Below are 13,265 nucleotides of genomic sequence, written 5' to 3'. Positions count from 1 at the left end.
GCTTGCTATTATAGCTTGAGAGAAGAATAAATGCTAACAACGGCTTCAGCTTCATCCCATTAAAACCTGGACAGTTCATGAAAGGATTCTATGAACTTTCTGGGGGAAAAACCTCCTCATGCCTTATTAGCCAGCCCATCAGACATTAACATTGTTTATTAACAAATGCAATTAGCATGGTTATCATGGTTACCAAACTCTGCCACTTACGTGTCGGAAACAATCCCCTCTGCTATTTCACACACGTGCACGAACAGCAGGGTGAACGTCAGGATCCACCGCAGGTTGTGCCCGGGGAAGTGCAGCCAGGTGTTGTGGTGAATCTGCACTTTAGAGCTCTGGCTTCCCCAGCCTGGGAAATGATAGCAAGGAAAGAGAAAGCAAGTCAGTGACTGATCTGCTTATCAGTTTTCTGGGCACACTTACATGCAATCAATACAAGCCCCCTACAGGCTACAGGGCTGTTGTTACTAAAAAGATGACCCAGGACTGTCTCAGTTGCCCCATAATTTAAAAAAACCCTGAAGACAATGAGACAACATTTTTTCCAAATTACAATCAAAGAAAAGTCCTTCCTGGCCAAGAAAAGTGATAAGAAAACAACAACAAAAGAAACCACCCCAAGTGGCACCCTCACACAACAGGGATTGACAGAGCTGAAGTGATGGCATCCTCACGTCTTTCACAGTCACAGAAAGAGCGGGAAAAATTTCCAACTGATATAAAAGTTGCATCCTCAAATGTGGCCTCAAAGAGATGCTTTTACTTGAAACAAGTAACATTTATTATCTGTTTCAGGCCTGGTTGGGAGTCTGAGTGGAGGCTGAACAGTGATTTCTCTCCCTCAGGTGCAGCCCAGGCCTCTCCATTGCTGGCCCCTCAGAGCTCCCAACACAGCTCCAGAACTCAAATTAATCAACAGATTCAACCTCAAGCCTATTTCCCTGTCATCACTTCAGATGTCACCTGCCCTTTCCAGGCAAGATCCTCTTTGAGTCCAGCAACCCAGCAAGAGGTGGGGCACAGAGGATCTGCGGGAGGGGACAAGGCCTGACCACAGGCTGGCCTCTGGTGTGGCAAGCCTCAGCCTCTGCCTCTTCCCACCCAGGTACGGGGCTGTCCTGACTCAGTGGGCCCAAAAGTCCCTCTTACTGTAAAGCAACTCCTGGAATTCCCTGACAGGCTTCCCAAAGCCTGTAGAGAATGCCACCAACAGCACATTTTGGATAAGTAAAGAAACCAAGCAAAAGGAAACAAAACTATCTCAGTTTAAAACCCAGGATGTGCTTTGGCTACACAAGGATGCAATGCCCAATCGTGCTTGGAGGCTCACCAGGTGACTCAGGAACACATAAACCAAAACCTAAGTGTATTCATTCTTGGAAACTGTCAGCATTTCACCATTTCATCCTTGGTTAAGACAAAAAATTCTTCAAGAACAAATTATTCTCTCTTCTCCATAGCTATCTCAAGCATTTTCTATAGTTCTCTAAGACTTTCCTAATCTAATGTGGTTTTCTTTGACCTTGCTCCTGTCTTTGTCTCTATCAAGATGCTTTTTATTTTTTCTTTGCCCACACATTTGCACAAACACAGCTTATCACCAAATTTCTGGTTTGGGGTCAGTCTATACCATGGACTCCAGTTGGCTTTTAATGCTCCGTTCAACAACTATTTGTCCTGATAATTAGCATTCAAAATAGAAAACAAATAATTACATACTTACATAAATAGCATACAATTTAAAATACTATTATTTTTCCTAATGTTGTTATGAAATAGAGGGAATTTTCAGCAGCTGCAATACTATTTCAAAATTATTTGGCTAATGCCTCTAAAAAATTGAAACAGCACTTAGTTAGAGTCTTCTAAAATATTATCTTTGCCCTCAGACCTTGCATTGTACTTCCATCAAACACTACTGCACAAAGCCCTGTGCTTCAAGGAGGACCTGCATCTCACCTCAAAGGAAGAGCCAGCACTGAGGTAAAAAATCCAGCACTGTTGGAGAGAGATTCCATAACCCTGGGGTTTCTTTCTAGTCTTTATAATTTGTTAGAATTTGTTTCTTATTCTCTTGTTTAATTATTTAACTAGTTTTAGTCACTGGATCATGTCACAGTTAGGTAAAGACTGTCTTAGCCCAGAGGTTACTGTAGCATTTTATTCAACCGCTTTGGAGTCTTTTTGCATGATGAAAGCCCTTAAAATGTCCAAATACAGTCTCATGTCCAAATACAGTCCCAAATTAAAATCTTCCTTGTGGAAGAAATGCATTACCATGCATCAACACATGCAACACCAGGAAAGTAACATGGAAGAACTGACATGGCATTTCTCATGCAGTTGTCAGGAGAATATTTATTTTCACTAACACTTTTGGTGGTTATTGAAGTCTCGTAATCTCCTATGATCAGTAAGAATGCCACTGTTTGACCTCTCTGGAAAAGTATTAAATTGTATTTATTTCACCACTGCAAATTAACTGGGATAAAAGGACAACTGTAGAAAAAACTATCATTAGAGTACTAGCTGAGATGGGTTTTTTTACAAGACTATGTGAGTTGAGCCCCTGCACTATCCTACATTCCTCAAGAGGAATTTATCATTTTTTATTTTTTATTTCTGTTAGGGGAAAAAAAATCTCTATTGCTCTACTTTTGTTTACAAATGTTAGCAAAGAAGCAATTGTTCTATAGTAAATATTTCCTACACCTGTCCTAGCATTAGACCCAATGTGAACATTTTGGATATTCTCTGTAATTCATATAACTTCAAGGAAATTCAGACCCACTGCCCTAAGTCTTCTAATATCTAATAATAACAAACGTTGCAAGTTGCCAATTTCAAATCTGAAGAAAACTTCTGCAGAGAGAAGTTTCACAGCAAATTTGGATCTGATCTTTCTGGTTCTCATACATCTCTTCATACTGATTAGTTCAGATTTATATCTAAAATTCTCACATTTCAGCAGGTTAGCCTCTGGGTGAAGCCATTCTTCCTGTTCTTTTTTCAGAATTCATAAATACAAAGCATCCAATGGTTCCACTGAGCCCATGCAAACATGACTGAATATAAACACATGCTCGAGTGTTTGTGGGAAGGCAGAGCTCCATGGAATAACTCACCAATGAACAAAATTGGGAAGGTGATAAACAGCAGGAAGACATGAGGGACCAAGTTGAGGGCATCCACAAAGCAGACATTCCTGAGGACACCAGCACTGATGTTATAGGCTGAGGCATTGTCGTTACCACAAAACGCGAGTCTCATCTCTTCTGGAGGGTCTGGCTACTACAGAAATGAGAGAAATGTTGACTACCAAGAGTGCCAGCATTCCCTTTGGCTAAAGACAAAATAAATTTAATTAAGAGAAAGGGAAGGAGCACACTGAGCAATCCATAGAGAATAACACAATTGTATTTTGAAAATTATTTTGGGCAATGTTAAATACAAGTACATTAGAAGGCTGTGTTTATATGACATTATTATTGTTTATATTTTTATAATATTGTTTATATTTAGCTGCATTCATTATTTAAGTGCTATTTTTAAATACATTTTGCTATAACTTCTAGTGCTCACTATAGGCACAAACACAAACTATAGGCACAAACTATGCTTCAATAGCTCTGTGAGAATATAAAGAAAGAAAGTAGAAGATTTGAAAAATAAGTATTTCCATTTCTCATAAGAAAACCCAAATGGACATAAGTTGACCTGTGTGTTGCTGTTTCTTTGGCGAGCCAAGACTGTCTGTGCAATATCTCCAACAATTTGTTGCACTGCATTCCCAATGCAAGCTCTGAACCTTTGGTATTTGTGATCTGGCAGCTTTGCACTCACTAATATTTTGTATTTCTTCGTTGTCACATAGAGCAATGGCCGCACACAGGAGACATTACAGAAAAATGACGAACTCTTAACCAAAGTAGGTGGTACTGAAGATTGCCTAGGCAGTAAATCAGCATTTATGTTTGATCCTGAAAACTCTTAAACATGTGCTTAGACTCATCCCAGCAGTCTCTGACTTCCATGACTTCTAGTGAGATTATCTTTGTACACCATGATAAACTCCTGTGTTCGTACTTGCAGAGCGTGGGCCATAGAGTGACCCGGAGTTATGGCCAGGTTCTGGTTTAAATCAACCTGTGCATCATTTATTTTTTCAGTCTTCTTTACCAGAAGATGAAACAAACTGCAAACAAAGTCTTTCCTTGCTTATTTCTTTGCCTGAGACTTACACAGAGCAACATAGTACTGTAGAGTAAGTTGTGGAAACTCATTTATCCACACTCTTTCTCAAATTTTACATGCTAAAATAGAAGGAATGTATTTAATTCAGCAAAGCATCTGTCTGCAAGAACGTTGGTATTAATAGGTTTTGCAGAATCAGAACAAGATAGGGATGCAGAAAATGTATAAATGCAGTTTAAAAACAAACCAAAAAAAAGGCAGTTGAATGGGCAGAAAAAAATCTCCTTCTTTCCTCATATAGTTATTAGTTTTGTAATTTGTTTAAACAAGGTAATCATAATAAGGTAAGCATAAACTACACAGGTAGTCCCTTAGAGACAGAACAAACATGCAGATCTTCACAAAAATATAGAATTCAAATAAGAATTTTGAACCTCTGCTAAACCCCCTGTTAGCTTTTAAGTTCTTTTTGGATCTGAAAATCACAACCCATATCAAAACACATCAGAGAAGAGGAGTTTCTTTGAAAGGAGTGTGATAAATGCACTCCCTTTCCCAAATACATCTGTAGTTTATGGCTGAGATTTACCAGAAGTTAAGCATAACTCACATTCAGGTACTCACTGTGAGGCAAAAGCTGAGTGTCAACTGACTCAAACTTCAGTAACCACCATCTGCTAACAGTCCATGTGCTGTAACACAATTTGATGGAGATTTTGGCCCATTCTCTATAATAAATAGAGTGATATGACCACTATCATTCTATAATTTTATTTTTTATACCAAAATACATTAATAAATGCATAAGGCTAGTAAAAAAACCCAAACATTCTGTTAATGCGGGATCTGTCTGAATATATCAAGGAGTTATTAGCAAAACAAATAAGGAACTTTTAAAAAAATCTACACAGAGGTTGTTTGGATTTAATTTGTGAAAGCTTGACATGTCTTCTTTAAGGGAAACATAATGATAATAGTAATCTCTTGAAAATCAGAAGTGCTGTTTCCTCATTTTTATCGAAGGTCAGAAGTCCAAGGGAGTTCTGCTGGGAATTTTCCTCCCTTTCCCACAAGGATGCCTCTCTTCTGAGGCAGCATAAGATGCTGTTGTGGTCTAGTGGTTGGAGTGGTACTGAAAGGCAGGAGAATCCTGGGTTCAGATGACCACTGAATCATTTACTCCCAGTGTAGCTTTTGGCTTCTAGACAAAAATCAATCTGGGAGAAAGGATGAAAACCACATCCAAGGGAAGCTAAGGGAACTGTTGTTTTTTTCCCATTTTTCTGGAAGGGAAATAGAATAGAGGTGGCAAATGTTCAAGTGAAGGACTATTAATTGCAGAAAGACTGTTTTCTCTTAACAGGAGACCACCATCAGTTTGTAGAGGTTTCCTATCACACCTCAAACAACAGTTGCTAAAAGCCCTCATGCAAGATGCATCTTTGAAGAATCACATCTGAATCTTCACAAGAATCTGTGCTGGGCCTAGTCCTGTGATGGAGTATCACAAACAGTATAGTATGGAGTATCCAGTAACATTCTTAAAACCAATTGTCTTTTGCACATTGTCAGGACTGAGAAAAGAACCTGGTCCTATTAATTAATACTGATATCTAGAGACAGTGCCCATCATATTGGTGATCTTTTTCAAGAGAAGGTAAGGGCAGTCTATTCACAATACTTCTGTTAATTTCAAAAAAAGAGAAGTAGAATTTAATTGCCTTCTCTTAAAAAAAAAAAAAGAGAAAGTCAAGTCTAGGTTGGTTAGTTTGCAAAAATTCACACAAAATAAAAAAGATTGCATGGCAAATGAAACGAGATAGGGCAATTGACACAAAATTCCTAAGATTTTTTATCAGAAAACCTCATCATGAATCAGTTTATCCAGTGACCATATTCATTAAACTTCCACAGGCTTAAAATCTATGAAAATGTTCTGATCAGTGTGGTGATGTTGTGCTGCCCCAATGTAGCTTTGGCCTCATAAAATGCCAAATCATAAAATGTACAACTTCCCTGTTAAGCAGCACTCAGCTCAGGACACACATCCAGTACAGTTTGGCACTGATAGGGAATAGAGGAGATAAGAACTGTGGAAGCATTAATATTCCAGTGAGCCTTCCTTCCTCTCTTCCCTCCTTTCTTCCACCCATTTTTCCATTTCCATTGTGCTGGGAATGAACTGTGGCTGGAAGTGGAGGACTCATATTCTGTATCTGTTGGCATGTCCCAAATTTCATAACACCTGCTGCTGGCAGTTCTCTGGATCTTCAAGAATGGTGTATGAAAACACCCTGCACTACCTTGGAGCTCTGAGAAATAACGTCATCTCCAGTGTGCCTTGTGGAGAGACAGGAACCACTCCATCTTTCCCTTCCCATCCGTTTCTGGTTCAGAAGGCAGATCCCACACACCCTCCACAGTTCTGTTACTCAAACCACTGGACCTTGCTCTGTTTTTTGGAAAACTTAGATACAGAGGAGACTCTGGAGGTGGAGACATGCACAGAACTATCACCCCCTGGAATAAATCATGTAATGTAGCTCCTGCCTCTTGGCTCAAGTTTCCTAGATAAGGGAAATATACTGGATGAAGTTTTGCTGATATCAAAGGGAGGATGCTTTGCATTTACAGTCAATGCCCTTTGGTTTGAAGCTGAAATTAGCCATTGCTTTCTGCAGCATCAGGGCATGCCTCCAGAAGCTCATTTCCATTAGCCTCAAAGTTTAACAAGCTGTGTTCTTCTCCAAAGAAGGACAGAAAGAAAGCCCCTAAGGCAGAAGAACAAATCCTTGATTTCTCTAGACAGTACAGGGTATTTTTCAACAATGCTTTTGCAGTTCCACTAAAAATAACAGGAATTGGACCATGACAAGTTTTCAGATGCAATCTCTCATCCAAGAAAACAGTGCAGCCTTCAGTCTTTTACAAATAAAAATTTGATAATATAATGGCAAAATTTCTTGTGCCCACGCTCAGATCCCATGGTTGGAAAGTACAGTGTAGCTACAGAATGACACATTTTTAGGCCTGCAAACAAATTAAGCTTCAGACTAATTAAAGAGTAAAAGTTGCACTTTTAAACAGCATTTCAGTATTGCAATTTAAAGAGATTCTAAGAATTTTAAAGAGTTTTAAAAGGCCTCAGCTACACTGACTTTTAATGAGTCCTAGTTTTGAAAGCTTTCACTCATAAAACTGAGCCTGGAAATTAAGACAGTTTGAAGATCTTGTTTGCAGTTACCCAGTGAAAGAGTGAAAAGGCACCATTCCCCTCTTTCTGTACAACCATAAGATTTCGTGAAATGAAATGAAAATGTGAAAATTAAGAACAATAAATTAAAAGCAAAACAAAAAAAAACAAACCACAAAATAAAGCCAAAACATGAAGAATTGAAGAATTGCAGTTGTGCTTACTGTTGTAACTCACTTAAAACTGTAGCAGGAAAGGAAGTTGGAACACTTCTATGACTGACCACTGATCAAATGTGGTTCCCTCAATAAAAATTAAACTATTAAACTATTCTTTCTTTGGCTTTTACTCTACTAGTAAGAAAATGCTGGGCTTCAGTCAGAACTACATCTGTAGAGAGGGAAAAAGGTATCTTGCCCATGTGAGGAAGTGCTGTTTGTTTCTCTCCACACTGAGCTTTATGCAAGTACATAACTAAATACACTGAATACTTATTCTGTATTTTCCACCGAAAAAAATGACAGAATGTTAATCACACAGAACAGCAAAACTTTTAATGCTGAAGGTCTTTGAATTAGACCTAAGCAAATCAGAATACAGAGCTCACTCAAGTTTTCCCACCCTGTGGTCAAAGGTTCTCCTTCCCAAAGATGAAGAGGCAGACTTTTTAGGCCACAGTAAGTGTGTGGGGAGAGATCAAAGAGGTAAAACTGGGCTGCAGAGCCACAGGAGGAGAAATTTGAAGAGATTTCTGTTATAACAGGGATGGAAGAGATTAAAGCCTTTAATGCTCCAACTCAATGCATTCCAGAGCAGCAGCTGCCCTCCTACATCTGCCAGGACCCTTCCTTGGGAACACTGGAAACAGCACTGCCTGGAAGGGTACACAGGTGAATTAAGCAGCAAAGCCAGATGGGTTTATCACCCTCTGCAGTCTAACTGCCTTGCTGTGGGCTCACAGTCCAGCAGAGAGCCACACAAGCATAGTTCAATCTCACAATTAACAGTCCTAATCAATGTGCTGTTCCCAAGATAAGAAGCCCTGTTCTCATAAAGCTCAACATCAGAGCTGAACTGCTGCAGTTGTCCTACTTCAATTCCCAAGCTGACTCATGCAGGACTGTCTTAAGGACATAAACACTGGAGAAATGTCCACCAGCCTCTTAGCAAAACTTTATCTGCGGGGCCCAAAGGAAGGGAGAGGCACTGGAAAACAAAGGCCTCTCCTCATATGCATTGACTTTTCTCTAAGCTCATGCTCAGGTGGGAGCCTTTGGAGCTGAAAGCTTCTCTACAGGAAGATGGCTTTGACTGGCCAACAGCAATGTCTGAACAAAATGGGAGCAGTCTAACTGCCACATTGAAAACAGAAATTGTGTAACCTAAAAGTGAATACTCTGGAGAAAACAGATGAAGGGTTAGAAAGTTATTTTGAAATTTGTTGGTCATCTGCAGTTATGAACCACTACTTCTCATGAGGTAGTAAGTAGCAGCCATTCAGAATAACTGTTGAGGGGCTCATAAACTAATTTAAAAAGACAATGTTATTCATAGTCATTGCAAAAAATGGCTTTCCTAGAGAAAGTTTCACTTGCTGTTGAATACAGTAGGCCAACAAGTTATGCTGGGGCAACTGCAGCAACATGGGTACATCACAATTTGCTTCACTGCTAATTACAGCAGGAATGTCACACTTTATAATAGTATTGCCATGCATGCTAGGTTTAATCTATCTTTTCAGACATGGAAATGTAGTAATGGGACAAAGATCATCTGATAACAAGCATGTGCCATCTGAGGACACCAGCTACATTCAGCAACCCAGCAGGAGTACCAAGTGCCAGGTAATTTTTTTTTTTAAACACTTGTAGGCTGGAAGGCCTTTGTCTTTCTAAGTTACTGTCAAATTACTCACTTTAACTTCTGTCTTTATGAACTCTACAACTCATCAGAGATTCTCAGAGGTGGTTTTTCCTTCTCCCTTTGAGAATGGCCTGTGCACAATAGTCAGTATGAGCTAAAAGCCATCAGCCAAACTTCACAGAGGAGGGGAATGGAAAGAACAATTAGGAGGATGGGCCCATGTTGGTACCAGTGGAAGGTAAATTTCAGCTCTCCTTTACATCATTCGGGTATCTGATTCCCTGTTGGTTTACTTTAATGAGAATGTGAACTATCTAAACAGCAGTTCACCCTTCGATGAAATAGCTAAAAAACCCCTCATGTCCTTTAAGCATTTAAATTTTTATGCTAGGGTCCCCATTACTGGCAAGTTAAGACTTCCTGGTTTTAGGCTAAGGTGGATAGACACAGTCATAAGAGAATAAACAGAAAACAGAACAAAAGTGATTCATGAACAAATATTCACTGTGAAGAGGAAAGAAGTTTTGGGAAGAAAGAAAATAAGTCAAAGTTGTAAACATGGAAATGACAAAACACTGAACCTAAACACTCACAAATCTCATTTTAACAAACATTAATGGTGATTCTCAGGGCACTAAGCCAGTTCATGAGATATATTTTCCATAAGCAATTCTGAAGAAGACAATGGGAAAATGGTAGATAATCTAAATTTCCATTAAAATTATGAGAACATCCTCACCAAGTACAAAACTATAAGAATCCTAATTAAAGACATTTTAACTACCTTAAGGGTCTTTTAAAGTGGACTTAAAAATCTTCATATTCAAGAGTTTGATCTTACCTGAATTATCACTCTGATCGTCATGCTCTGCAAGGTACTTATGACTACAAAAAAAAGAGTATAAGTACACTCCTCAGGTGGAGCTTGTTTGGGGGAATAAGAATATTTTGAAAACATTTATTGCAGTAGTTCTGTTGTCCATACTTTAAAAAAATATATATAAATTGATAGTTGCACTTCCTAATTAAAATATATCTGTTTACAGAGCATACTTGTGTCTCAGTTCAGATCAAATTTCATTTTGGTCTTAGATATAATGTGCATTATATGCCCATATATACATATAAACATGTATGTATATACATATGTGTATGCATATAGGTGCAGGGTGAAGAAAATACTCAGAGTTTTACAAAAGTACTTAGTTCTTATCTTCTGGATAAATCACAAAAGTAAAATTTGTCTTTCCTTCTGGAATTTCCCATAGTAAATTTTAACTAAGGACAAATTATTAATTTATAGCTTTGAATGGAAGGCCTAACTCTGAGGTTTTTCACAGATTTTAGGTTAGTGCTCTGAATCTTTTTCCTTTCTAGGTTGAAACCTTCTAGTTTGCTCTTACCTTCCTAAAAGCACTCTAACCCAACCCATGTGATCTATAGTCTTGCAAAGAGTGCTGCAGAGCTAACGGCAGAAGGCACTGTCCCTTTAAAATCTATTTTATCAAAAACGACCCAATACAAAATACAATTTTCTTTTTATTCCTTATTTAAGCTGTGACCACCTATGCTCCACAGACCCCTCTTCCTTGCTAAGCGCTGTCCCAGTTCCCCTGGGCCTCAGGATGATTAATTACCTCTGGTGCTTGTCAGCATTCGCAGCGCTAACTGCCGTGTGCCACAGCCTGATCCAAACGGTGCTGAAGTCAATGCAAAGAATCTCATTGACTTCGGGAGCCTTCTGGATCAGGCTCCAAACACAGGGAAAATCACAACGGCAGTGGTGCTAAACAGGCTATTGGCACTGCAAAGCATTTCACACAAACATCTGCAGTGGTCTCACACATCTAAATACATCGCTTTTTTTTTCTTTCTTTCTTTTTTGGAAAGCCTCTCCACACAATGCAATCCCCAACACCAGCGTGCTATGCTGCCTGCTGTAAAACCTTCGACTTCACATTGCCAAGACAGGACAGTTTAAAAAAAGAAACATAACCCTGTGAACAGCAGCAAAGAAAACATCAGCAGGAGGGGACGGTAAAGAGAGAACGCCTGCGAATGAAAAAGGAAAAAGAGATTGGAGTTGTAATCCCAGGAAAGAACGAGGAGCAGCCCTGTCCCACAGATATAAAGGGAAGGAGGAGGAGGAGGTGGTGGTTAGTGGGAGATAATGGGGGGAGGGTCATCGCATGCCCCGTTTGGTTGCTGAATGTTAGATCAAACTCTGCAGCTTACCTTTGTAAACACAACCCCAAAATACCAACCCAAAGTGTCACTCGGTTGTGCTAAGTGATCAATATCATCCCGATGGCAGGATTTTCCTCCACTTAGTGAAGCCGCTCCAAGCCCTGGAGTGGATTATTTTTAGGCTGGTGATGGGAAGATCAGCTGCTGCCTCCTATCGAGTTTCCAAAGTGCACAAACTCTTCTTGCCTTTCTCATACGCTGAAGGGGGCAGGAAACTGGGAAGAGACAGGCAAGCAAAAAGCACCAATTTTTCGCCTCCTGAAGCTACAGTCCCCTGGGATTTCTTCTGCTTGCTTTTATTTTCATTTTTCCCTCTCTGGAGCAGTAAGATTCCAAGAAGCTGCGTTGCAGCACATGGACTATTGGCAGATGGCTATTCTGAAGTAATTGATTTAGACAAGGTAGTCTAACTTTTGGCAGGCTTGCAGAGATTCAGCTTTTGATTTCTATGTAATTAATCTTGGATAATTTGAATGTGACAATGTAATTTTGCATGTCTTCCACTGTATTAAGCAGAAAAGTCTACTCAGATATTTTACTTTACTCACTTACCTAAGTCCCTCCAGCTATTCTGCTTAAAATACTGACCAGATCTCGCTTTTTGATCCACAGGTCTGCTTCTTGTGAAATGCCTTTTTATATACTTGAAATAAAATTCCAAACTAATTTGATGCTCATACCAGGAATACAGTTTTCAACACAATAGCCCTTATTTACATGGGATAACTATTTTAGTTGAAAGATCCATTATATATGTTTACTTAGACGTGAAGAAATCCCAAGAGAGCCCACATGTGGTCCGTTGGTTTGTTTACTCATTTTCTCACAGCACCATCAAACAAAGATGAACCAAGATTCGGATTTTTCCATCGTGACAGTTTCACTTGAGCCTTACAATTTGAGGCCATATATTGCAAAGATCTGGGACTTGTGGTGCAGCACCAGATATGTGGCAATGTAGGGTGGTTTTGAGTACACTGTTGGAATCACAGAATAGCCTGAGCTGGAAGAGGGACACAAGGATCACCCAGACCAATTCCAGTTCAGTCATTCAGTACTGAAGCTGGAGGCCCTTGGGACAGAATTCTGCGTAGACCTCACAGAATCCAGGGATTGCATCTAGATCATTAGAGAGCAAATGGTTTCCAAGGGATTGAGGTCAAAGATGTTTCCATGTTTCCATGAATGGGGTTACAGAGAATGCTAAGCTGAGAATGGACTTGGATGGCTGAGGCCAAACACTGTAGGATTTATCAAAACCTTGGTAAACCCAGACTGCTCCTTTTTCTTTGATGTTTCAAACCTGACTGTTGTAGGGATAAGAAATCAGAAACCTCAGAGCTAATTAGTACCTTTTGTTAGCTCCCATTGATTTGAAATACCAACACAGCTTTACACTTCAACAGACCTCAACAGTTCTCCAAGGCATTTTAAAATCTTTGACTTGTGTTTAGGTTTTTTTTTTCCCTTTTATTTCTTCCCCTTACATGTATGAAATGCTTTAGAAAAAAGATTATGGATTGGAAGTCTCTGAGTTCTGCTATATATTTATGTTTGTTAAAGAAGATTTTTTAAAAAATAAAAAAAAAAATTATCCCATTGAATCATCTGAAATAGTACTGTCATGTAATATTTTTAAAAAAAACATTTAATTTCTGACAGAAGTGAGTAACATTTATGGTCACAATTTTCTTCACCAAAAAAATGAATATTTAGTTCACTGTTATTCAGTTCTGTCTTTTCTACAAAATTGTTTAATCAGAAA

General features: G+C 39.1%; 1 protein-coding gene across 1 annotated transcript in view; it reads right to left on the bottom strand.

The window, feature by feature from the left end:
* ABCC9 (ATP binding cassette subfamily C member 9) overlaps positions 1–3,273 on the bottom strand; it is a 62,236-nt gene extending 58,963 nt beyond the window's left edge. The window contains exons 1-2 of the mRNA XM_066568431.1: positions 3,129–3,273; positions 211–352 (exon numbers count right to left, since the gene is read on the bottom strand). Of these exons, the coding sequence (XP_066424528.1) occupies positions 211–352; positions 3,129–3,273 (287 nt within the window). The remainder of the gene's footprint in view (positions 1–210; positions 353–3,128) is intronic.
* Between the last annotated feature and the right edge of the window lie 9,992 nt (positions 3,274–13,265).

Source organism: Molothrus aeneus, chromosome 32 (genome assembly GCF_037042795.1).
Source record: "Molothrus aeneus isolate 106 chromosome 32, BPBGC_Maene_1.0, whole genome shotgun sequence".
Taxonomy (NCBI): domain Eukaryota; kingdom Metazoa; phylum Chordata; class Aves; order Passeriformes; family Icteridae; genus Molothrus; species Molothrus aeneus.
Note: the sequence above shows the minus strand (reverse complement) of the source record. Positions and strands in the feature narration are given on the sequence as shown.